The following is a 26,511-nucleotide window of genomic DNA, read 5'->3' as shown; positions in this document are numbered from 1 at the left end:
AAAAGTACACTCACTTTAAAAAACAAAAAAACCCCAGATTAAACCTTTACAAAACTTTCCTCCTTAACTTATTTCCTTGACCTCCTCACACCTCCCATTTTTGTATTCTAGTTCAAATCGTTATTTCTGCAAATCCTTCCAACCTTATTTTCATTTAAACAATTTAATTTATGGTTTTTTTTAAAAAAAAACACCACTTTTACTTTATACAATCTTAATTCTCATTCAAACCTATGTACCAATACTTATTCTTAAAACATTTTTCTAAGGTCGAAAACGAGTATTTGGCATTGTCTAGAGTAGCATTCTACACCTCCCAAAGAGCTGTTTTCTCTGATCTCCTTCAAATGTGCAGTGAAAGTTTGGCACATCATTTGTTGCCAGGCAGATGAGCAAGAGCAGCAGTCATTAGTTACTTGGGGGGGAAATGTCCATGCAAAACTGTTTCCATACAACTCAGCCCAGACTTTGCTCCCTCGTCATGTAGAATAAAACTATTCTATCTTGGGCAGTGTGTCAAATAATTCAGTATCTGCTTGCCAGTTCACATGTCTGCCACAACACAGACTGGCAAGAATTATCATCTGAGCACTTATGTAGAGAAATCTGGGAGGTTATGTAAATACTGTGATCCTCCCTTAACTTACATAAAACCAGCATGTTACCTGCTCTGTGAACCACTTTTGGCTCATTTCGGTAAAGAGAATTAGGATGCACATAACAAAAGCAACCTCAATACATGGAGTAAATAAACTGCAGATCTGCGAGAAAGCAATGTGAATAACTTTTAAATTGTGTCCGCAGACTGAAAACGAAGCAAGAAGAAATGCAAAAGATGGAGATCTTACTAGATGAGAGGGGGAAAGAAGTCTCTCACCAAAGAAAAGAATTGCAGGTGACAGCATAGGGGCCTTAGGAGGAGGAGGAGAGGGACAAGAGCGATGAATGGGCAGCCATGTCTAACACATCGTCCTCTCTTGCAGGTTGTACAGGAGGAGAATCGGTTACTAAGAGCACAGATTCAGGAAATAAAGCAGGAAAATGGCGAACAGGTATTTCTCCCAATTGCTGATTTGCAGTGCACATAGAGAGAGATGGGATGCTATGTTGTATTTGTACATGCCAGAATTTTAAATAATTTTGGTTGAAAACGTTCAGGAGGCAAAATCTACAGGGAAGTAAGATCTAAATCACCCGCAGTAACTGCTTCCTGTGTTCTGTTGAGGGAGGGAGGGCACATTTTCCTGTATTGACAAAGGGGCTCAAGCACCCGCTCAGCAGCTTGTGCATATCCCTTGCCTATGGACTATGAACTGATTGTGCAAACCAGGTTGCAATGTGGCAAACCAGCTTTTGGATGCTGCAGCCAAAAGCAACATATTGCTGCATAATTAATACTGCTAAAAGCCAGTCATCTGCCAGGCACCTACCTGCTTCTGTTTAAATAAGGTGTCCTGATCTCTTTCAGGAATCTCTGGCCATCAGGAATGAACAGCTTCTACAGCTGTAAGTATTGGTAGTCAATTAGAAGCCATTTTAGCAAGTAAGCAGCAATGTACATCAATCTGTAATAATACTGTTACCCCAATTAAACTGTAATATTCCCTTTTCACGGGTGAAGGCAAATATGTTTCCTTTGGATGGAATGGATAATCCTCCGTTCTTGGTTCTCTTCCCTAGCTGGTCTTCCCCGCTTAAATAGCCTCCCCACTCCTGTTTTTTCTCCCATCAGAAGTTCTTTTTCTCTTCCTAAATATGCTGCCAGGCTGCCATTAAACACCGTCAAATGTAATGTGCAGTTGAGTCCTAGGCTCTCACATTTCTAACCTCTGCAAGCTTCTAGCCTTCATGGCACAAGGGAGAACCTTGACATTTTTCTCGGCATATTTTCCATGGAAGGGGACAAATGGGGTGGGGTGAGGTGGGAATTCCTGCAGAATCACGGAGCCATGTTCTTGCGCGGAGGGGGTATTCTCAGGGTTCAATGAAATGTGTGTTTCTGACGCTTTCTGTTTCGTATGGATTCAGCATCACAGGGAAAGAGGGGGAGATCGCCAGCCTCCAGAAGGAGCTGGGCTCCATGAAACATGCGGTGGAGCAACAGAGGCAAAAGAACAACGTAAGTAGCCTGGAATTCCCTGGGGGAGTTTGACTCTGCTTTAAGGTGCTTCTTGCCCGCCATGTGGCTACTGAGCAGGAAGTGTTCTCTCTCCTTCCTGTAACAGCCAGAGCGGCCTGGCTTTCCCAGTAGCCAGAGACGGATCCTGCTCTGCGTGGTAAGAGACTTCTGCACACAGCCTACTGGGGCAAGTTGAGCTCTGGTATGCGGGCAAAACCTCAGAAGGCCGGAACTGAGCTTTGCATGCCTAGATGTGTGAGTGTAATGAATACGAGGACGGGGAAGGATTTTGGGAGGCCATATCCAAACGTGGGCAAACCTGAGCTACAGAAGCTTGGGTGGTACTTGCTCAGTCCAAGAAAGCAAGCTCTTGTCACCTTGTTGTGTGCCTTCATTTCACCTGTTCCAGAGATCCTTTGGCTTGGCTTGGTTTCCTTCTTAAATTTGGGCAGGGGAGCCTGTGCCTCTCCACATGGTGTTGGTCTGCCACTTCCATCATCCCTGATCGTTAGTGACTGGGGCTGATGGGAGCTAAAGTCCATCGTCATTTGGCGTGGCTACGGGCTCTCCCCCACTGCTTTAAATCGTTGTGTATTCATTTAAACAAGGCTGAAATGTTCTGGGCAATCAAATACTCTTTTCTAAGGTGGGCATTGTGTGGTGCCTGTCTGTGTCCTTTTGAACTTCCCTTTCAGCCAGCTTTTTTTCCTTGGCAAGTGGAGTACAAATAACTAAATGAAATAGAAACAGACTTTCTGGGTCTCCTCCCTAAAATTCATGGGGTCCAGCAACACACTGGAACAGAAGGGTGTCTTTGATTAGTGTTTGCAGACACTTTGCACCCTTGTTGGGAATGAGTGGGAGCAGAACTGATGCATGGAACCAAACTTCTCAGGGAGCTGTGTTATCCTTTCAAGCCTTCAGTACCTGTGCAAAAAATACCCCCCACTCTAAATTCAGGATGGACATTATACCTAGGCTCTTTTTTTCCAGTGGCTAGAACTTCTTAGGAAGTTTTCTAGTGGACACCGGCTTAGCTAGAAAACGAGAAGCAGAACACAGCCCTCAAAACAAACGGATGAATATTCTCTGGGCGACTAAAGGCCACTTCAGCCCTCTAGTCCACTCATTATTTGTTTAGAGCAGTGTTGGCTTGTGCTGCTTATTCTGCATGTGTCTCCAGAAGTCTGCTCCATCTGTTGCTTCCTCTATCCCAGGAGCATTTGGAAACCCTGAAATGAATCGAACAGTTACGTTTGCAGAGGGCACTTTTCCTCCTACAACCATGATCTCAAATTTTCTTTGTTATTTCATATCAGTGAGAGTTGAGATTTCCCCGAAGAGCTGAGCTGGTGAGCCTGGGTGTCTTCAGGCCCCCCCAGCCTGTGTGTTGAAGCCCTTTGCACATGTTACAGTGCTCCATGTCTACATTGCAGGGGCTTGGACCAGGTGACCCTTCCAACTCAACAATGGGCATTTATAGAATTGTAAACTAGTGAATTAGCACAGTTGCAAAAAAGAGAATAAATAAGCTGACGTATCACACCCCTGAAATGCTTTTCATGTCCCTAAGCTTCCTTTAAGCCCAACCACTCCACAATATAAAAAATATAAAAAATAACTTTAAAAAATATTAAATATGTCCCTCTTCAAGCTAATTTAAACACGCATACACACATAGCACACATTCCTAGTTGTGAGTAGTGCAGTTAGGTTGAGGCATGGCTAAACCAGGCTCTCATTGAAGCCTGCCTTGTGCCAATAGGAAACCCCCCCCCCCAAAAAAAATCATGCAGTCCTAGGCAGGCAGCAAAAAAACCCTGAAGGAGCGTCTCCACCCCCATCGTTCAGCCCGGACACTGAGATCCAGCACTGAGGGCCTTCTGGTGGTTCCCTCATTTCGAGAAGTGAGGTTACAGGGAACCAGAGGTTACAGGGCCTTCTCGGTAGTGGCGCCCGCCCTGTGGAACGCCCTCCCTTCAGATGTGAAGGAAATAAGCAGCTATCTTCTATTTAAAAGACATCTGAAGGCAGCCCTGTTTAGGGAAGTTTGTAATATTTAAAGCTGTATTGTTTTTAACACTTGATTGGGAGCCGCCCAGACTGGCTGGGGAAACTCAGCCAGATGGGCGGGGTATAAATAATAAATCATTATTATTATTATTATTATTTGGTTTATAAAGCCCTTGGTGGGCCATCCTGTTCTGAAGTCAGCTTGGTGGAGCAGAAGTTTCATAGGCTTGGTGTACTAGATCCTTCGTTCCACCACAGTTGCTAGTGGAGATCTGCCTCCACTCTCAGAGGCGATATGCTGGGGTTCACATGGGGAGATCCCTGTTGGATCCTGGTCCTGGCTGGCCACTCTGAAAGCAGGATTCTGGACCTGATGTACCTGTGGCCTGGTTGAGCAGAACTGCTCTCGGGTTCTTATAAGAAGCCGGCGTAGAGTAGCAGGAGATGCCCTTGCCCTGGGTTCAGGGGCAGGTGGGTGAAATGCAACAGATGCCAGAGAAAAAGGGATCCTCTCCCCGCAACAGTTGCTAATTTCAGGAGTCAACATGGCGGGGGGGAGTAAAGCCCTTCTAGCAGAATGGCTGAGAAAAGCATAGAAATGATTCGATTTGACTTGCTTCATTAAGAGAGAAGCTGCTTTGTTTGCTCTCTTTAAAATGCAACGTTTTTGACGCTGACAGAAAAGTTAGTCCTCTAATCTGCCTCGGGGTCCAGCCAACGCAGCACAAATTGGAGCAGGACTTTCACCTTCTCTTGGAATCCACCTGCAATTTGGTAGGAGGGTGAACGTCGGACGCTACCTACACATTGAGTCAGATCATTGGCCTTCCTAGCCCAGCACTGTTTACCTTAACTGGCTGAGCTCTCCAGATTCTCAGTCAAGTGGGTCCTTTTGTAATTGAAGCTACTAGGGATTCAACCCGAGACTATGGCTGGATCTACACAGATATAAAAAAATGCTATAAAAACCTTATTGGAAAAATTAGCTCCCAATGCAATTTACCATTGGCTTCGGATTGCAGCTCCACACCGCCCTCTGGTGTCACATTTGTATAACGCATTTATAACGTAATAATTGACCTGTGTAGCGGACTCCCTTCTGTATGCAAAGGATCCCTTCTGTTTCTGAGCTATGCACCCTGCCTAGTCTGATGGCCTGGACTGCTGCAGGTGACGCTGAATTGCTGTTGATTTCTGGGTTATGCAGGTGAATTAAAGCTTGGTTGGTCCCAGGGTGCGTGTGTGTGTATTGCTCACTTTTGAATACTCCTCCTCCTCCTTCCTCACAAATGCAGTCAGGGGGGGGGGGTTCCTAGTAGTGATGCTGCAGGCAGAGCCAGGAAATAGAATGGCAGGACATTGGGGAAGAACTAGCCTTTTTTTTTTTTTTTTGCTTTTGAAAAAATCCCCCCAAATTCTTTTTCCCTTTTTAACATCACACTTGGTTTTTTTTTGCTAGTGTGCCTCATCTTAATTGACCACCCAAATCATTTTGCAGTAACCTGCGCTTAAATGCAAGCGCTCTCTCGCTCTCTGAAGTGAAAGCAAGACACCGTTTGATTATTGGCTGAACTGAAACCATATCTTTCTAAAAACGATTAGGACCTTCGAGAGAAAAACTGGAAAGCAATGGAAGCATTGGCCTCAACTGAAAAATTGCTGCAGGACAAAGGGAACAAGACTGCTAAGGTTGTAATACTAACTGCTAGAAACAACTGCATTGAAACTAGAAGTGATTCGGCAGCCGCCTTTTAGAATCAAATGGAAGCATTTAGCTTTTACTGCAATTTTAAATACACTCTGTTCTGAATGCTCTCTCTTTCTCTCTCTCTCTCTCATACTGCACTTTCCACCTCTGCTTGTGCATGTCATCTTAAGCCTTCTCTTTATGTTATGTCCCCCTCCCCTTTTGATTTGTGAGCATGCTGTCTACTCTGGTTTTGCTTGGAACAGTTGCTAGAGCTATAGGGCTGTGTTCTCCCTCTCTCCGCCCCCCTGGAGTTGGGAATCACACCTGCCAGCATCTTGCTGGCCACCCAAGCATCCTCTCACTTTTGTGCCCAATGAAACCTGTCCATCATGTAAGGACTGTCACACTCGGTGCCCTTAAAAGAAGGTTGAAATTAAACACGTAGGCCATGATTCAAGCCGATTTAAAAAAAACTAAAAACTAAAAACTTTCCCCATTTATTTTGACAGAAGAATGAAGCACAAACTGCACACCCTCTCACTTCATTGGTCTCACCTGTGCATTTTGGAGTGTTTCCTTACGGGCCAGCAAGGGCTGCTTTTGCTTTTCATGCACACAGTCCTTGAAATGGCTAAGATTTGGAAGCGTTCAAGCCGGGCTGGGATTGCAACGAAACTGGGATACCTGCTACCGCCACTGCATCTCCTAGTGAAGTGGCATTGGCCCACCTTAATTTTTGCAGACGAAAGGAAACAGCACAAACGAAACGTATAGATAGGTTAAACAAAATTCTAAATCTCAAAATAGCGTCAAATGTGGACTATGGTGTGAAGTTTTGACTATGGTGTGAATTTAGATGTGGCAACCCGGATCTGGCAAGTTAAGGGAAAATTCTAAATTTGAAAAGTTAAGTGTTTAATATAAATGAACAAAATACACTTACTGGGGGAAATGCTTATCAGGTCTACAAGGAGTAAATATTGACACACAGACAGCTAATGGTGTGCCAGTTTCCTCTCTTTCCCCTGTATACCCCCAAAATCTACTCTAGAGGGTCCTTAACCTCCCAGAGCTATTTTTGAGGGTTCACAGTGGTCTGGGGTGGACTAGAAAGAGAGAGTTCCTTTGCACCAGCAGAACTAGAGTGATGGGATACAACCCATTATATGGTGTTATATGAACAGATTATAAGGTCTGCTGGTATTATTACTCTGTTTCAGCTTGCATATATTCTTCATTTTAAGTGCTGATTTGTGATTTAGGACTCCCAGTTTAAATCTCGTCAGATTCAGGTTGCTGCATCTTAATTCTCACTATGGTTAAAACTTCACTCGGTCCCAATTTAAGGTGCATGTTGACTTGGGGGGGGGGTTAAAAACTAAAATCTACCCTGACAAATCTCCACAGGGTTCAGTAACTTACAAATATCTGATTTTTTAAATAATAAATCTGAGAAATGTGAAATCTTTTAAAATGCTCAAGAGAAACAGATATGTAGTTTAAACTACACAAATAAAAATAGCCACTGTCTCCTGCCCCTGTCTTCTGGCCCCTTACATTTGCAGCCCTTTATGCACATGGAATCTTTCCCCCCAGCCAAACTGACAATTCAATTCCCTGACAGAAGCGCTACTATTTAAGCTTATTTTAAAAATCATATCTTATATTTTTAAAAAACTAACTGAAAAAACGTAATATAATCGTATCACCCACTTACTGAAATTACACAGAATTTGGATAGGATATGAAAGCCATTTAGCTGAAGAATAAGCTGCTTTGGGGCATGGGGCTGTAGAATCTCCTTCCTGGAAGTGTTTCAAGAAAGGGTTTTTCACTGGTGTTTGCTGCAATGCACTACAGGGCCAGGAGTTTGAACTACGACAGCAGGCTTGAACGATCTGCCTGCTCCATTGGAGTTCCTTCAGGCTTTGACTCAGCAACTTTTGTGAAGAGCCCCAACTTCCCCTCCCCCAACAAATAAATTTAAATAAAAGAAAATTGCAGTGGAGATTTACCTCTGGCAAATCTTGGGGAAAATGAAGTTCATTACTTTATAGAACATATATATTTTGACTCCTCTACTCTGGCCTCAAAGACTGAGGATTTTTTGCCGGGGATCCCCCCCCCCCCCTTAAGTTTATCCACAGACCTAAACCTCCACAGCAGGTCAAATTCTTACTGATGAAACTAGGAGGGCAATAAAGCAAAGGGGGTTTCTGCCCTGTCTCTTGTGGCATATCGGAGTCTGCAGTCATGGGGAAGGGATTCCCTTGTTGCCTTGATCATTGGAGGCCGTGAGCGTTCACGTTTGCTGGATCGATGATGGTGAGAGGAATACGCTGCCCAGCTCTATCAATTGGTTTCTGTTTTGCTCTGTATTCTGGGGAGAGAAAAGGCATGGTGTGGGTGGAGATTGCCTCTTGAGGAATGTTCCGTAGCATTTTTGAAAGGGGCAAACCTTTCCAAAGTCTTTAAATCAGGGCTCGGAAACCTGTGGTCCTCCCAGACATTGCCAGGCTCTGAGCTCCCCTGCCCACCTGGCATGGCAAAAGGTCAAGGGTTAAGAGGAGCTAGAGTCCAGCAACATCTGAAGCGCCACAGGTTCCCAACACCTGGGTTAAAACTCCTGTATTTAAGAGGCTGTGCCATTCCTAAAGTCCCATCATTGGGGGAGACATCTCTGGTTTGCCAAAATTTCTTCCTGGTCTGATTCTTGGGGGGGGGGGAGTTTGATTGTGAGCAGCTAGATCAGCAAAGGGGAACTGAGATCATCTCCAGGCGATGATGCATTACACTTGTGATTGGGTTTTGCACTATATTAATAATAATAATAATAAATTTTATTTATATCCCGCCCTCCCCAGCCGAAGCCGGGCTCAGGGCAGCTAACAATAATCAAATAATCAAACAATCAAATAATCACACATTCTAAAAATATTTGATTATAAAAATTAATTAAAATCAAATTAATGGCAACCGATTAAGCAAAATTCTGTGCAGGTTGCCAGAGGAGGGAGTCAGGCTGCGCCCTGACCAAAGGCCTGGTGGAACAGCTCTGTCTTGCAGGCCCTGCGGAAAGATGTCAGGTCCCGCAGGGCCCTAGTCTCTATTGTGCTCCCAGACATGCAGAAAGCACCCCAGCAGCCAGATGGATCTGCTGTAGGCTTTGAGAACCCTGGACTAAATAAGTCCCAAGAGCATGTCCTGAGATGGGCTTCATATACGGCAAATGGTGAAGGGTCCGTTGCAACAAGAGATGCTTGAGTGAACTAGCTACCTGCCCCAACGCCCCTAGGCGTATGCTTAGTGCACTGTAAAAATACTTAGTTATAGAAATGTAGAATGGCTGCCTTGCATCCTCTACCAGGATGCAAGAGCCAGAGGGAATAATGGGCAGTACATACATGCATATCCATCATTTGATGACTTGGGACAGCTGAAGGTACAATCTCCCAACAGAGATCGGTACTTTTTCATAGTTCTTACCTGGGGGTCACCTCAAAGGAAGGAACTCTTTTAGTGGAGATGATTCACACACTCAGCTGAGATTCAAGTGATAGGAAATGAAGGGGAGTGCATGCATGTGTGCACTAGCCCTAACTCCTTCCGTTTGACATGTAAGTGGGAGTTGAAAAACTCCACTTACAAAGTGAGCTTTCCAGACGGCAGTTTTAGTTGCTGCACAATGTTGAACCGAGTTTCCATCCCCTGTTGACAGAAAGGGGATAAAATGGGGATATGGGAAAAGCACACCCACAAGAAATCTCACTTTGATGCCCACTTCAGTACAGAACATTGTTTTCTTGTGATGGCTTAATGGCCAGGTAAATTAGATGCTTTGCATCTGATCCCATAATTACTTGGACCTTTCAGAATTTGCAGTCCATATTACTTTCACGGCCTAATTCAAATGGAAATCAAGGATCAAGGCCAGAACTTCAGACTGTATTATTTTGAGTGTGTATTCACTTGGGTTTCGGGAAGTACCATGCATTTAGAAGTCAAGGGCAACAAAGGATGAGCAATATAAGGGGGAGGGGGGAGGTGGTGACTCTCAGAAAATTTCTAGGAAAAAACCCAGTTAGAGTGTGGGGGGCGGGCTATACCACAGAATAACTTGACAGTCATCGCCCCTTGATAAAGATTTCATCAAAATGTGTTGGGCTTTGTAGCAATGTTTCTTCTTGGTGCCTCTTTGAGGAATGCTTCAGAAGTGAAGAGCGGGAACCTGTGATGTGGGCCTCTAAGAGTGTGGGTTGACATAACTGCCAACCCCCCGTGCACGCATTCTGCCCCCCCAGACCCCTTAAGCGAGGGAAAGAAATGAACAGACTCTGCGGAGGCTTCTTTTGAGAACTTGTTGAAAGTACAAAATGACATGAAGGCCGAGCCCTGAAGCGTTTTCTGCGGTGTTAATGCAAGGGTCGATGGGTGAAACTGTTTCTGGCCCCTCGGAAACGGTAGCTCTCAATTAGGCAAGGAACGTTTAGGCCAAGGAAGGAAATGTTATCTTGCCATCTGGTGGAAATTTTGCATTGACTTGGCCCTTCCTCCTTTCACTCTGTCAATCCAGGAGCGGCAGCAGTATGTGGAGGCTGTTGAAGCGGAGACGAGAAGCACACTGCAGAAGCTGTTCCCCATAGTGTCTCTTCCTTCCACCTTGGTAAGATGTGCCACACTTCTGTGCTTCTCCAGCTGCCAGCTGGCGACAGTGGAAGCAAAGCTGTTCGCTTTGTAGATGCTGCTGAAGAGTGGAGTGACTGGGCTTCCTGGCTCAGAGCTGCTGGTGTGCACCTCCAGGGGCTCCTGCTAATCGATCCGTTTTGCACTACTCGCTTTTATGATCTCGCGGCATTGCGCATTTAAAGGCTGCTTAGTTTTGTATCCCTGTTTTATGTGTAAGACTCCAAGCAAATTGGTGGCGTTTCCTTATCTCTTCCATGCAAGTGTAAGAGCTGAATTGGACATTGGTTGATGGTCTAACTTGGGCTGTAGTTCAGAGCAACTGAAGGTCTGGGTTCAATCCTTTGGCATCTCCTGATGGAGCTGGTCTTGGAGAGCCACTGCCAATCAGTGTGGACAATACTGAGCTAGATGGACCTAGTGGTCTGACTCAGTATAAGGAAGCTTTCTGTGTTCTGCTCTCCCGGAAAGTCAAGCAGAGACTGAACATGAGATGCCTCTGAACAGTCTTCTTTGGCGATCACTTGTAGCCAAGTAAGATTGTCTTCCATGAACACAGTCTTAACAGTGAGTCTGTAAGTGACTGTGGAGGCCAGTTCTGGATCCACACGTCCGTCCACAGCGGGGACATAGGTTTCCAGGCAGATCACGGTGTGGATTTGCCAAGCGTGCCTTCCTCTTAGCACGTTTCTCCCTTGCGTCCTGAGTTCGAGTGTCTTCAAAGCCCATGACACTTTGGCAAAGGCTATTCTCCAACTGGAGCATTCGCAGGCCAGTGTTTCCCAGTTATTAGTGTTATCTGCCTCTTCCAGATACTGTGTCTGGATGGAGGATAGGGAGTGTGAGTAGAAACCAGCCTAGCTTACAGAGGTAAAATTTACACCCAGATGGAAGGGCAGCTCTAGCTAGCTGGTTTTTGTCATTCTTGGGAAACCAAAAAGATTATCCTCTCTTGCACAGAGCCACAGCGACTGGATGCGTGGGTTTGAAAAGGCAGTAAGAGAACATACAAAAGATACATCTCGACCAGAGGAAATTAAGGTTGGTATAAGTGGTGTGTGTGTGGGGGGGGGGGGTGTTTTAAAAAGCCTTAAATGAAGCTCTGCTCAGGTGAGCCAAAATTAATCTTAAATTTGCCATATACAGTCGTACCTTGGATCCCGAACGCCTTGCGAGTCGAACGTTTCAGCTCCCGAACGCCAAAAAAAGGAAGTGAGTGTTCCGGCTTGCGAACGTTCTTTGGAACCCAGACGTCCCACAGGTTCCGATTGGCTGCAGGAGCTTCCTGCAGCCAGTCGGAAGCTGTGCCTTGGTTTCCGAATGTTTTGGAAGTGGAACGGACTTCAGAACGGATTCAGTTCAACTTCCGAGGTATGACTGTAATGGGAAACTCCCTGGCTGATTTAACAATAGCTTCAGCTCTGGCTGTGCTTCAGGAATTCTGGACGATGCATCTCTACAAAAGTGACCATTTAGTTACAAATAGAGAAACTGGTTTCCTCCTCAAGGTCTCCTCAAAATTAAAAGCTACTTTGGAATGTGATACTGTTGCTGTTTAAAAGCAGCTCAGTTGGTTAGAGCGCGGTGCTGATAATGCCAAGGTTGTAGGTTCGAATCCCCATATGGGACAGCTGCATATTCAGGTTGGACCAGATGTTCCTCGAGGTCCCTTCCAAACTCTGATTGTATGATGAGGGTTTTGCACAACCAGCAGCTGCTGAATCTGGAGACCTCCTCAGACTCCTGCACCTTCAATCCTGGCTGCTGGCCTAAAGGGATCACGAGAAGCAAGTGAAGCTCTTCTACCTAGCAGAAAGGATATGGCTAATACAGGAACAAGTGCACAGACCTGTTCTTGCCTTTGCTGGAATAAGCCTGGAAACTGGAGGGAGGTTGTAGGTGGCTGAAGAGGGAAGGTGGGGAGGGGAAATGTTCCATCCATGAATTTTGTTAGGTTTAACTTAGCTTAGGATCCAAGCCATCGATCTCCCCCCACCCCAGGCCAATAAGAGCAAACTGGTTGCTCTTTCTTGCCAACCTGCAAGATATCTATATGAGATTTATTTTTTCCTTTCACAGGCCATGGAACAGAAGTTGAAGGAGGCAGAGGAGATGCATGTCATGTTGCAGCAGGAGTGCGAGAAGTATAAAGTGGTCCTTGCAGAGACGGTAGGAGTGTGTCCTGTGAAATTTACACACACACACACACACACACAATTTTCCTATGGGTGTTTGGTAACTGAAATTCTATGTTGCTAGGAGGGAATCTTGCAAAGACTACAGAGGAGTGTGGAAGAGGAGGAGAGCAAATGGAAAATAAAAATCGAAGAATTGCAGAAGGAACTTCAACAGGTACTGTGGGGGAGCTCCTGCTCCCAGAGCTTCACTCTTGAGTTTCTCCTCTCTGCCCCTCTAACCTCTGGGGGTGCTCCATTTCCAGCACCAAGGGGCAGATTTTGGGGGAACACTAAAACTCTGCTCAGGATTAGAAGATGGCTCCACTGGCTGCTCCACTTCATGTAATTTTACCTGTGTATAAAATCTAAAGCTTGCTTTTCAGTATAACGGTCCTTAAAGTGAGGAACAAAAGTAGAAATGCAGTTTGAAACCTCAGTGCAACCCCCAATATGAAGAGGATGAGATCGGTAGCGATGGCTCATTTGTCATCGACACGAAATAAGAGACTGTAGTGTCATCAGCCCAGTCCTGTGGATGCTCTGCTAATAGAGATTGAGCAGGGACCTTCTGTTTCAGCTTTTAAAAGCTTTCCGAAAATGTTTCTATGCCAAAAGGCATATGCCAGCAATTAGGAATACCTGTTTCCATAATGGTTATGGAGAGCTGAGGGTCTCTGGTTTTCCTAACAGATCAGCAGCTTGAGGCAAGTTCACTGAGGATGCTCACAGCATGTCATTATACTGGAATCAAAACAATGGCTTGTGGTTCTTTCCACCAGTGGAGGCAGGGAAGGCATTCCTTAGATCAGGTGTGGGGAAACTTTGGCCCTCCAGATGTTGCTGAACTGCAACTCCCATTTTCCCTGGCCATGGGCCAGGCTTGCCAGGGGTGAGGGAATTGAAGTTCAGCAACATCTGGCAGCCCAAAAGTTCCCCACGGCTGCCTTAGATGCAGAGAACATGCTTTGGATGTGAACAGTTCAAGGTTTAGTCTCTGTCATCTCAGTTTCAAGGATCCTATGCTAGAGCCCGGGGACGTGGGTGGCGCTGTGGGTTAAACCACAGAGCCTAGGACTTGCTGATCAGGGTAGTTCGAATCCCCGCGACGGGGTGAGCTCCCATTGCTCGGTCCCTGCTCCTGCCAACCAAGCAGTTCAAAAGCACGTCAAAGTGCAAGTAGATAAATAGGTACCACTCTGACGGGAAGGTAAACGGCGTTTCCGTGCGCTGCTCTGGTTCGCCAGAAGTGGCTTAGTCATGCTGGCCACATGACCCAGAAGCTGTACGCCGGCTCCCTCAGCCAATAAAGCAAGATGAGCGCCACAACCCCGGAGTCGGTCACGACTGGACCTAATGGTCAGGGGTCCTATGCTAGAGCCCATGTCTATCAGGACTGTGTGGTGGGGTTTCTGTTCCCAGCTAGAGGAGACAGTTCCAGGCTGGAGGGGCTGGATGTTCTGATTTGAGGAGCCTCATATATTTAGTCTATGGCCCGAGTTAGTTAGTTGCAAGCAAGGGTCAGTCATGTCCCCTGAAAACAGCATACTGAAGTAATCAGCCTCTTGTACATTAGCTGGCAAATCTGCGATCGTGTATAAAAATAGCAGCACATTCTCGAAGTAATATCAGGGGGCTTAATCCTGTTTTTGAAAAGCAAAAAGGGAAAATGCACCACCAGTGTTGTACTTCTGTGGCTTTCCTTTGCTTTCATCAAAATAAATTAATCTCTCTAAGATGATTCGGATTATGCATCCAGCAAGTGCTTACTGAAGCAGACTTGATGCAAATGGGGAGAATGTCTGCGCAGCCCCGCCCGCTGGCAGCAGGAGACCAGCGTTATTTCATTGTTAACTGGGAAAGACCATCTGCCACTGCATCTCTACCTTCCGCGGAGTTAAATGATCTGGGTTAGTAATCTCTGGTTCACGGATGGGAGCTGTCTTTGCCACCTAGATGAAGGAGGTTTGTTAGCCCTCTCTGGTGTTCAGAGTGCTACGCATAACCTTGGTAGCGACCTTTGTGGGTCACAAAGGCCAAAGAAATGAAAAACAACGGGTAGTAGCCAATGGACGCTTCCCGTCAGTGCAAGGATTTCCACTTGGGGCTTCCCTCCTCCTCCTCCCCCCGTATGCTGCAAAGGGTTGGGGGAGTCCCTGGAACCTATTTGGGAAAGTGAGGAGAGTGCTACTGCACAAGTGAAAGTCTCTGCACGGACAAATCTTTGCAACAAATCTTTCAACAAAAGATTGGGAGGCCATCTAATTATTCGCAATTTGCAGAGTGTAGATGGGAGAAATGTCTTCCTCTCCTGTAGCGTAGGAACTCTTGTGTTGCTTGGCAGAATTGATTGGAAGGAGATTCAGAACAGGCAAAAGGAAGCTTTTCTCATAACAGTAATTGTGAACAGCCACAGCAACCTAAAGCCAGTTGGAGTCTTGCGAAATCAGCAGCCCCTGATCATCCATTTCACAGTCTTGAAGAGTAAGATGTTTGTCATTTAAATAATAATAATAATAATAATAGTGTTTATATTTTGTCTGATTGCAGATGCGCTCATCGGTCGCTCCTTTGGAGCAGGCGGTAGAAAGATTAAAGGAAGAAGTCAAAGAAGTTGATTCTGTATGTTTCGTTTAATCTGTACATGAAGGGTTATTTCACCCCAAACCTTATTGGGGTGTTTGTGTAAAACTGGCCCAGTTCAGACATAATGATCCCAGTTTGAGAAACTGGACTTGGAATGAGCAGTGTGCCCACATGGCGCTCCTTGCCCTGACCCCTCCCTCACCTCATGCACCTGTCTTTGGCATCTGGACTTGGGGCAGGGGCGCTGTCACAACAGAGGACCCATAGGAGTGGTCAACGTTTTTTTATTTAAAAGCTAATTTTTAAAATGACAAGTTTTGGGGGTGGGAAGCCAAATCTTTCCATACTGGACATGGGCTAGTCACCCCCAGCTGCAGATTAAATTGCAGACGTTTTGTCCAGAACTTTTAAATGTAGCCATTACGATTTAAACGTTAGTTGCTAAACACCTAGTTTTAAGTTGCCATGGTTGGGTTTTTCAATACATGCCCACTGAACCACCAAGGACATTACTGAAAGACAGGTCAGATCAGGGTATGAAATCTGACTAGCATTTCAGGAATTGGTGAAGCTGGTGATTAATGTAGTTTATGGTTAGCGCTGGAAGAATGACTTTCAGCTTGGTGGTAACAGATGAAAATGTCTGGAAGCAGAGCGGACACCTTTGTAGCTTCTCATGACTTCTTTGCCTTTTTTGCAGCTTAAAAAGGAACGAGAACATCTGGAACATGAACTGGAGAAGGCAGAAATAGAGCGATCAACGTATGTTTCAGAAGTCCGGGAGGTAAGCTGCCTGTCCAAATGCAGCAGTTATTTTTGCTTTCTGTTGCACTCAACGCATGGCTCTTGTTGGCCCAAGGACAAAATGCTTGCTCCCCTCAGGGGCGTCTGCTGTGTTTGTGACTTCTAACCACGGAGCCAGAACAGGGGGGAAGGGGGTGGCAGAAGGAGATGCGTCTTAAAGCCTCTGAAAACTTCATTTCAGCTCAAAGATCTGTTGACTGAATTGCAGAAAAAACTTGATGACTCATATTCTGAAGCAGTAAGGCAGAATGAAGAGTTAAATTTGGTAAGAGGCCTGTCCTCCTCCCTCTGCTGAATACAGCTTACTCCAAAGTGGAGGGAACCTTTCTGAATCCTGTCTTGTCTGCTAACCCCTCCAGCTCAGACTTTGTCTGCTTCAACCACTTTTACAGCCCTTTCTTTGCCTCTTAATAACAACATTAAGTGTGTTTGCTGCTCCCTCCGGCCCTTTTCGCTTAAAGCCTTAACGTTTCCGATGGTTTGTTAATTCAGAAGCCTGCTTTCTCGGAACGCAGGGGGTCTTGGCTACAGGTGTGGAAAGTGCTGCTTTGCCTCAATTCGGTGCTAGGTGGAGTTGTGAGACAAGAACGGAAGTGTCTGCTTTTAGGCTGCACCTTTTCCCTTGAAGGAAGTCCCAGTTTCTGGAAGGTGAAACTGGACAGTTTTTGTATTTGCATACAAAGAGATTAAAGCAGGCAAGGGGCACAGAATGTGGCATAATGCAGCCTGCTGACTTGAGGAAGGCGTAGTCTTTCTGCCCTTCGAGTGCAATGTACATTCTTAAAGGCAGGAGAGGGTATGAGCCACTGCCTGTTGGGCATCGAAAAGAAACCAGACCAGCCTTGCTTTGCTGAAGCTTCTGGCATTATGGAATTGATTCATATAATTAACTCTCAAGCTGAACTGCCTCCAGCTGGGCCGCTGTGAGTTTTCCAGAACCCAGAACGAAAGTTTGAGCATCATCGAGGGTCACGTTGAATAGGAAAATGTCATCACAACCAGTGACTTCCCCCCATCCTGTCCTTCTTGGGTGAAGGTGGTTTCATCTTTATGTCTCTCCACATGCAAAAACCTGTATTAGGTCTCATATTTGAAAAACTCTAAAAATTACCAGGTCCTTAATTATTACAAACTTTTGGGGGGTACTGCTTTTTTGGTGAGAACAAGTTATTTTGGATGCACGTGAGTAAAATTATGAAGATATCAGATGTTCTGGCTAGCTCAGAGGGGTAGCCTGTGAGTTCCCTGGAAGAAAATGGGAGAGAGGCTGTGTGTCAATGGCTTTAGTCAACTTGCTGTTCCTCAGTTTTTTGGTGGCTTCCAGATGTTTTGGTTTAAGGCTTCCTTAAACAAAACACTGATGATGATTGGAACTGATCTGTGGAGCAGATACTCACTTGTGAAAAGCTTCGTGCAAATGCCCTGATAAGGCTGGGGAGGCTTGGATAACATCCATTTAGAATTTTCTCTCTGATTCTAACCTCTATAGCTACCTGTAGCTTTCTGTAGTTGTTCTTTTTCATCTGTCTTGCAGATGGACTCACTTTGCTGCCCAACTCTCCTTGTAGTACATGTTTGATGACTAATCTTCACTCTTCCTTCTCATGTGTGTGTGTTTATACTTGTAGCCACCTCTTATTCCCTTATTCCCAAGAGGGATGTGCTCAACTGGCTTTGTCTTATCTGTTGCAGCTGAAAACCCAGTTGAACGAGACTTTATCCAAACTCAAAATTGATCAGAGCGAGAGGCAGAAACTAGCAGTTGACTTGCCTAAGGTAAGGAATTGGTCTAAGTTGTCTAGGGGTGCTCAAAGATACAGTGCTTTGTTGTTTGAGGCCCAACTGTAGTCTGTGTCATACAGTGTTTTCCTCTAGCTTAAGTTACTGTGCCAGTTATGTATGGCTCCCTCTCAGACAGAGAAGTCCCGGTCCCAGTTATCTATCCTTTGCCAACCTCTAGGCTACACCTAGAGTCTAGGCTACGTTTCCTGTGGGGCTTCCTTTTTAAGGCTATTCAGAAAAGCCTTTCCAAAATGCTGCTTCGAGGTTGTGAATAAGGGACAGGCTGTTGGGAACATAGCTCACCTGTTCTCCAACAGCTTCCCTAGTCCCAGGTCTGTTTCTCCGAGAAAATTAGCTCAGTTGGTTAGAGCACGGTGCTGATAATGCCAATGTTGCAGGTTCGATCCTCGTATGGACAGCTGCATATTCCTGCATTTCAGGGGGTTGGACTAGATGATCCTCGGGGTCCCTTTATGATTCCATTCCATATGGACACTTGCATCGCCCTGTATTTGTGCAGCTCGTGAGATTGTGTCTCACAGAAAGTGCTTGCCCAGGGATGCTCAAGAGGGAGTCATAGCTACTCCTGGATTCCTGATTTAAGTGAGCCCACGTGACGCCAGTGTCTGGAAGCATAGCTGTTGCATCCATGCTTCGTATTTTCAAATATTGCATTACAAGGCCCCACCCCACAAAAACAGTCATCAGCATTCTGGTTTTTTTTATCCTGACCTGGAAATTCTCTGTTTCCCAACCTTAGTAGCTCACAGTGATATCTGGTGTTTTACTATTTCAACAGGGATGCAGGTGGTGCTGTGGTCTAAACCACAGAGCCTAGGGCTTGCCGATCAAAAGGTCGGCGGTTCGAATCCCCGCGATAGGGTGAGCTCCCGTTGCTCGGTCCCTGCTCCTGCCAACCTAGCAGTTCGAAAGTACGTCAAAGTGCTGTCGCGAATTCCTCGCAGCTCTTTTAGCAGAAACGCTCAGATTCCCAGGTTTTTCTAGTGCAGTCTTTTTAATGTGAGCTATATACAGGTATTTACAAAAACAGTCCATACAGAGTACCTGCTCCTTAAGGCAAACGAATACTCTCCACCACAGCACCACCACACCACAGCACAACCACAACATACTGTTGCACAGGCTTTCCTTTTAAAACAGGTGATAGCCAATCACATTCCCGCTGAGTCACTCTGACCCAGCACTTCACAGAGTATTGCATCAGCCTGTTGAAGCCTGCAGACTTACTCATCATCCTGTGAATCCGAACAAGTGCAAGTAGATAAATAGGTACCATTCCGGTGGGAAGGTGAACGGCGTTTCCGTGTGCTGCTCTGGTGCGCCGGAAGCTGTCTGCGGACAAACGTTGGCTCCCTCGGCCAATAAAGCGAGCTGAGCACCGCAACCCCAGAGTCGTCCACGACTGAACCTAACGGTCAGGGGTCCCTTTACCTTTTACTATTTCAACAAGCCCTCCACACGGAGGTTTTTATCGCAGTTGGTGTCCATGTTGAATTGAGTTGATTTTATGTATGTGCTGTTCTTGTCTACACACACCGTGTTTATACATGCAATTGTTTTGCCTGCTTTTATATGTGTATCTGTTTTTTAGATGCTTTCATTATATTGTTAATCACTTTGGGGCGCCTAACAACAGGAAGCAATTCCTAAACGAAACGCACAATAATACTCAAAGTATTTCCTCTGCTGTTTCTCCCTTAAGGCCCAGGAATCGCTCGTTACTCTAGAAAGGGAAATAGGAAAAGCCGCAGGGGACACCAATGTGATTGAGAACAGTGACGTCTCCTCACAGACGGTGAGTGTTACCTTGGGCACATAAAACGCCATATGATGGGCAGGCATTACCAGAATCCTTCAGCAGCAACTTCGCTGGTGTGTGTATATATGTGTGTGTGTGTGGCCAAATGGCTGTATTTGGCTACCAGCCGGAATGAATTGTTGCTTAATCCGGCTCTGCACAGTCCTGCCTGCACGGCACTTTTGCAGAGATCCTGGAAGACGTAATATTCATTAAGGGGGTAAGCAAAAGGGCAGAGCCAATTAGCCATGGGTTCAGATTGCCTCTTCGCACTCCTCTCTGCCTAGACATTGCCCACGTTTTCCTCAATCGAGACCCAGACTACTTTCTGCTATTGAATGGCTGCTAACGGGGAATCCTAGTCCCAGCTCGTTCCGCGTCACTTTACGACTGGGTGGCCCAGCACAGTACAAGAGTTTGGATTTGATATCCTGCTTTATCACTACCCAAAGGAGTCTCAAAGTGGCTAACATTCTCCTTTCCCTTCCTCCCCCACAACAAATACTCTGTGAGGTGAGTGAGGCTGAGAGACTTCAGAGACGTGTGACTAGCTCAAGGTCACCCAGCAGCTGCAATGTGGAGGAGCGGGGAAGCGAACCCGGTTCACCAGATTACGAGTCTACTGCTCTTAACTACACCATGGTGGCTCCCATTGTGTTTGTGTCAGGCTCTTTTAGAGATCTGAAGATGTCACGCAGCACTGTTGTGTCCCCTACCCCCCTTGTATTGTGTGTGTGTGTGTGGTTTGCAACTCTGAATGAATGGAACGAAGGCCCAGTGCTGCTTTGTCCCACCAGCAGGTGGCAGGGCGGCTGCATATTGGCAGGCCCAACTCATTTCCAACCAAAGGTAGAAATGACATTCTTATTAAAAAGCTGACGAATCTGAACCTTTCTTCTACCATCTGTGACTGGATTAAAGACTTTTTGAGGGATCGGACACAAACAGTGAGGATTGGGACTGTTATATCTACCTCCCTAAAGCTTAGCACTGGCACCCCACAGGGATGTGTGCTAAGTCCCTACCTGTACTCATTGCACACATATGACTGCAAATCATCTGATCCATCCACAGTAATTATTAAGTTTGCAGATGCTACTACCATAATGGGCCTAATTGTAGGCAGAGATGAAGCAGCGTACAGGGGGGAGGTTCGAAAAGTATCTACATGGTGCTTAGAGAATAATTTGCACCTAAATGTTAGTAAGACAAAGGAGATGGTGTTGGACTTCCAGAGGAAGAGAGGGGAACCTGCCCCGTTATATATTATCGGGGGGGCTGTGTGGAGAGAGTCTCCTCCTTTAAATTCCTGGGAGTTTACCTTAGTGAGGACCTCACTTGGAAAATCAACATAACTCGGGTGGTCAGAAAGGCCCAACAGTGACTCCATTTCCTCAGGGTCTTGCGAAAGAATAATGTTAAACAACAACTGATGAACTCCTTTTACCAGTCCACAATAGAAAGTGTCCTTTCATATTGTATCACAGTGTGGTATGCTGACCTGACAGCCATGGACAGAAAGTCTCAACAGAGGGTGGTGAATACAGCACATTATATGATGGGCTGTCCCTTGAGTCTGCTAGATGACATCGCAAGGGATCGTTGCCTTAGGAGAGCGAGAAAAATTCTGAGGGATGACTTGCACCCCGGCCATCACCTCTTTAATCTTCTACCCTCAGGCAGGAGATACAGTAGTATAATCAGCCGTACCAACAGGCTAAAAAATAGCTTCTGTCCGTGGGCTGTTTGGCTATTGAACAAAAAATAACATAGCGAAATTGACTTGCGAGGTGGTGTGTTGTTTGATAAGAGATTGGGTGTTGGGGGGGGGGAAGGCTCATTTAATTTCATTGTGCACAGGTTGTACAATGACAATAAAGTTATTATTATTATTATTATTATTTATTATTTTCCCCTCCCGGTTGCAAATTATACGAAGCCGGAACCTAACATGAAGGACCCTAGGGGCCTTTTGCCCTGGGTCTTCTGCATCAAGGCCTGCTTCTTGCTGTGCCTGGGCTGTTCCACTTTGGATTGCAGGGGTGGTTGTGGTGGTTTCAGGAGCGAATGACCCTCCATTAAAAATAAACCAACACACACACATAGAATAGTAGCATGCCAGGGGAGAGCAGTTCTATCCCATCCTTCTCCCCTGGCGTGCTAGTTCTCGGCGCAGAGGGATTTTTTATTTTCATTTTATTTTTTGTGCAGTAGACCCGAGAGCGTCCTTGCCCTGCTGTGTCCTGGGGATCACTTGGGGAACAGAAGGGAGACCAGCAGCCTGCCTTGCTCTTCGTTCTGTTCCAAAGGAGGGGCTTCACCCTTTCGTTCGAGATGTCTAAGTGGTGCAGCCTTGGGCATGGCCTCTGGCTGATTGCCTACCCTGCACTCTAAAATTCAGTGTTAAATCTCCCCACCTGCCCACTCTCAAGCTGTTCCTTCCGCCGCAACTCCTCTTTGCTAACTGCTTTCTCTCCCCTCCTTTCCCCTCTAGGCAGGGCCCGATAAAAGCCTCAACGTAGCCATGAGCCAGGACGTTGCCCATCTCAAGAAACTGCTTGCGTCAGTCAGCCAACTGCTTGCGAAAGGAAAAGAACACTACCAGCTACTAGGTAGGAGAGTTCCAGGGAGAGTCACCAGCTGCATTTCCTGGGGGTGGGCAAAAAGCAGGGCCGGCTCACCCATGAGGCGGAGCGAAGCAGCTGCCTCGGGCGGTGGAATACAACAGGGTGGTATTGCCACAGGTACCCCGCCTGCCACTGTTGCTGCTGAGGTTTAGTGGCGGTGGTAGCTTCCAGCGAGATTATGCGAGATTTCATGGAACTCTTGCGAGATATACCATGTTTTTCGCTCCATAAGACGACACCTGACCATAGGACGCACCTAGTTTTTAGAAGGGGAATGCAAGAAAAAAAATATTTTTAAAGGCTCTGCTCGGCACTCCCTTTCACGAGCCGCGTGGAGCGTGTATGTGGCGCTTGCAGGCTTTTCCCCAGGAGGGAGAAGGGCAGCCCATCACTGACGGGCTGCCCTTCTCCCTCCTTGGGGGAAAAGCCCCCAAGAGCCGCACACACGCTCCACGCGGCTCGTGAAAGGGAGTGCGGTTCTTGGGGGCTTTTCTGGGAGGTGGGGGAAGGGACTGAGGGGCTGCCCTCTGTCCCTTCCCCCACCTCCCGCAAAAGCCCCACGGAGCGTGTGTGCAGCTCTTGGGGGCTTCTCCCGCCTGCATTCGCTGCATAAGACGCACACAGCATTTCCCCTTACTTTTTAGGAGGGAAAAAGTGTGTCTTATGGAGCGAAAAATACGGTAACGAGATCTTGCTGGAAGTCGTCTTCGACTTCGCCTCAGGCGGCAAAACAGGACAGGCTGGCCTTGGTAAAAAGAAGAGCTTTGGGAGACCAGGCAGCAGAATAAAATAATAATAATAATAATATGCAGCCCATCTGACTGGGTTTCCCCAGCCACTCTGGGTGGCTCCCAGCAAAATATTATAAACACAGTAAAGTGTGTTTAGAAAAGTTTTAATTTTGAAATGCCACTTTTGACTTTCAATATGTGTTAGCTCTGAATATTCAGCGGGTTTTGAATTTGAGCTTATTGTGCCTTTTCCCTCCCCTATTTAAAAAATCCTGATTCCTATTTTTTAAAACTTCAAAGGCTTCTGGATATTTCTTTATTTATTTATAAATAAGAGTTTTTTGCCCTTCACCATAAGATTCCAGGCCGGGTTACAACGGTACCATATACCATGATAATAGGCAGATACAATCATTAACAATATATAAAACAAGTAAAACCATTCCAAATGGAACGGGGCAGTATATATTCAACCAAAGCGGTAGGGCCCACAAAATTAAATAGCTCTGCTGCAATAAGGAGGCATTCCTTTAGAATACGGTGTTGCCTCTGTTGACTTTTCAGTGCCCACTAAAGACCTTCCTCTTCCGTGAAGCCTTTTTAAGTAGAGACCTTTTCAAGGTCTCCATCTGTATTGCAGATTTTTTTTTTAGGTGCTTTATGGTTTGTGTGCTTGCTGCCCTGGGTTCCTTTGGGCGAAAGGGTGGGAATATAAATTTAATAAATAAATGAAATAATATGGCGAAAGCTATACAGTGAAGATGTTTGGGTGCCCCTCTTTGGGGAAGGAGTTCCACTGTTTATGAACTGGCGCAGTGAAAGCCTGGGCTGCCATTTCCCACTTTATTTTTCTTCTATCTGGAGGAATTACATGTAACCCTACTTTAGCTTAAAGTTGTAGGACTCCTTTTTCAGTGTATAAAAACAATTTTTAAAAGAAGTATTTTGCAATAGCTACTTTCTCATGCATCCCCCGGGCTTACCTTACCTTACCTTTTCTTTTGTTTCTTCTTCTTTTGCAGAATGAAATCATGGGGAGACCGTTAATTTGGGGGTAGCAGAAGGCACTGTATTTTATATTTTGCCAAATTAAAGCCTTATTTATGTGTTCACAACCCTTTCTACTTCGTCAAACACTGAACAGAGTTTTGTCTTTTCTACTCCTTGTTAGACTACTGATTTAAACAAGATGATGATGATGAAGACTCTACAGACACCTCCAGAGTTTAGTTTTATAATAAATAAATAAATAAACAAAACAGTTTGGATAAATTAGAGCTTTACATTCCTGGAGCCTACAGTGAACGTATAACCTCTTGTCTTTACTATGCTCAGTAAAACTTGTTCAGACACACCCACCTGACGTGGTAACAGCAGCAGTAAACAGTAATGTTTTAATACTGACAGTCTACACTGTTTTACTTAGATACATTTCGGGGAGTAGCTGCCTCTGACTTCCACCTTCAATTAAACACTCCTCCCCTCCCCTTCTCTCCCCTGCCCCCTTTTTTTGGTTGCTAATGTAATCAGTTTTTGTAATGGTGTCGGCGAATAAAGGGATGCTTATTACTCAGACTGTAGCGTTGCGTGTTTGATTTGTGACTCGAGTGAGCCAGCAGTAAATCACACTGCCCAAGTTGGAGTTAACCCTGTATTGGCAAAAACACGATCTGTACAGGAGTGTCAGGCCTAATGAGCACAACAACTCATTTCTGGCAGGTCTTGCCCCCATGAAGCAGTTGCTGAGACTGAAGGTCTGCACCTCCCCACAGCTGCCTAAGTCCCCTCCTCCCCCAGCAATCTGAGACTGTGCCTATGTGAAGCTAACTTCACCTCTGCCCTGTTCACTCCTCCGCTGGTTCTGGGAAACCAGGGGGAGGGGAGCTTGTCGCAGCAGGAGGGGCAGACACCTGGGCCTCTTCCCCAGTTGGATTCATCTCTGCCACTTTGTCAGCTTTGCCTTTGAGCCGGCGCCAATGACTGGGCTCAACCTCTTCAGCCCCGACTGAGCCAGGCAAGCTGGGAGAGCACTTCCGAGACCTTCCACTGCAGGGAAGCAGGTCTAAGGGCAATGGACTCACAATTTTGAGCTGTGAGCTCCAAACTCAGTGCCAAAGTCAGCAGAGCACAGCAGAGTATGAACTACACGAACGACGGCTCTGAAACATAACTTTTTTATTCTTTTACAACTACAGTGGTACCTCGGGTTAAGTACTTAATTCGTTCCGGAGGTCCGTTCTTAACCTGAAACTGTTCTTAACCTGAAGCACCACTTTAGCCAATGGGGCCCCCTGCTGCCGCCGCGCCGCCGGAGCCCGATTTCTGTTCTCATCCTGAAGCAAAGTTTTTAACCTGAAGCACTATTTCTGGGTTAGCAGAGTCTGTAACCTGAAGCATATGTAACCTGAGGTACCACTGTACTGCAAAACTAAAATGTAGAATCATAGAATCATAGAGTTGGAAGAGACCACAAGGGCCATCGAGTCCAACCCCCTGCCAAGCAGGAAACACCATCAGAGCACTCCTGACATATGGTTGTCAAGCCTCTGCTTAAAGACCTCCAAAGAAGGAGACTCCACCACACTCCTTGGCAGCAAATTCCACTGTCGAACAGCTCTTACTGTCAGGAAGTTCTTCCTAATGTTTATAAACTAGAAACTAAAGACTATCGGAGGCTACTGGACTGCATGAGTGTTACAGTTGCTTAAGCAGTCATCTCTACACAGATAACACTCAGACTCCCACAGAGTCAGGCTGGAGCGGAAAAAGCGATGAGCAGATTCCGCCCCCTTCCTTTCTTCCAGGAGATTCTTGCAATGGGAGGGGTGAAACATCCACACACTTGACCTCCTCTCCAGCTTCAGCTTCTGCCCCTGAATCTGGACTTCTCTTTTTAACCACAGATTTCCCATGCTCACTCAGCCCTGTTACCTCCTGGAACTTTCCCAAGCCACCTGAAACTATGCCAGTGTACCTGCCTTTGCTCCTATCACTTCATACCTCTCCTGGTCTTGGGAGACTAGGGGGAGGGGAGCTTAGAAGGCAAGACACCTCCGCTTCTTCACCAGTCTGACTCATCTCTGCCTCTTGGCCTCCCTCCACTCCTGCTTTAGCTTCTGCATCCAATTCTGGAGTCTCTGCCTGCCCATTAAACCTCTTCGGCTTCTGACACCTCCTCTTCTCCCTCTGACCACTCATCACTGTCCCACCACCAATCCCTTGGCTCTGAGCCTTCTTCCCTTGGTGGTTCCCCAGCTGGTTCCTCCCACCTTTCCTCTGTGTCCAACCAGTCTGGGATTTCCTGGAGGAAGTTGGCATCTGCTAAGTCGCAGTGTGCATAAGAACATCAGGAGACAGCCCTTCTGGATCAGGTCAGTGGCCCATCTAGAAGAGCAAACCACATGCCTGTGGGAATCCATCAAGCAGGATCTGAGCACAAGACAACTCCCTCCTGTGGCTCCCATCAGCGGAGATTCAGAAGCA

The 26,511-nt window shown here is 46.2% G+C and overlaps 1 protein-coding gene across 5 annotated transcripts in view; it reads left to right on the top strand.

Annotated features, from left to right (window-relative positions):
* KTN1 (kinectin 1) overlaps window positions 1-24,603 on the top strand; it is a 106,045-nt gene extending 81,442 nt beyond the window's left edge. For 3 of the 5 annotated variants that reach the window (XM_079983304.1, XM_079983302.1, XM_079983303.1), the window contains 16 exons: window positions 805-895; window positions 984-1,052; window positions 1,469-1,506; window positions 2,029-2,119; window positions 5,735-5,821; window positions 10,396-10,485; window positions 11,466-11,546; window positions 12,585-12,674; window positions 12,765-12,857; window positions 15,230-15,301; window positions 15,966-16,049; window positions 16,251-16,334; window positions 17,762-17,845; window positions 19,575-19,667; window positions 22,165-22,282; window positions 24,051-24,603. In XM_079983304.1, coding sequence (XP_079839430.1) covers window positions 805-895; window positions 984-1,052; window positions 1,469-1,506; window positions 2,029-2,119; window positions 5,735-5,821; window positions 10,396-10,485; window positions 11,466-11,546; window positions 12,585-12,674; window positions 12,765-12,857; window positions 15,230-15,301; window positions 15,966-16,049; window positions 16,251-16,334; window positions 17,762-17,845; window positions 19,575-19,667; window positions 22,165-22,282; window positions 24,051-24,055 — 1,270 coding nt within the window. In that variant the 3' untranslated portion in view covers window positions 24,056-24,603. The remainder of the gene's footprint in view (window positions 1-804; window positions 896-983; window positions 1,053-1,468; window positions 1,507-2,028; window positions 2,120-5,734; window positions 5,822-10,395; window positions 10,486-11,465; window positions 11,547-12,584; window positions 12,675-12,764; window positions 12,858-15,229; window positions 15,302-15,965; window positions 16,050-16,250; window positions 16,335-17,761; window positions 17,846-19,574; window positions 19,668-22,164; window positions 22,283-24,050) is intronic. The other 2 variants (XM_079983306.1, XM_079983305.1) reach the window with 2 other exon arrangements.
* The last annotated feature ends 1,908 nt before the right edge of the window (window positions 24,604-26,511 follow it).

The sequence above is a fragment of the Podarcis cretensis genome (assembly GCF_951804945.1).
Source record: "Podarcis cretensis genome assembly, chromosome: 1".
NCBI classification, from domain to species: Eukaryota; Metazoa; Chordata; class Lepidosauria; order Squamata; family Lacertidae; genus Podarcis; species Podarcis cretensis.
This window is presented reverse-complemented; position numbering and strand designations above follow the sequence as displayed.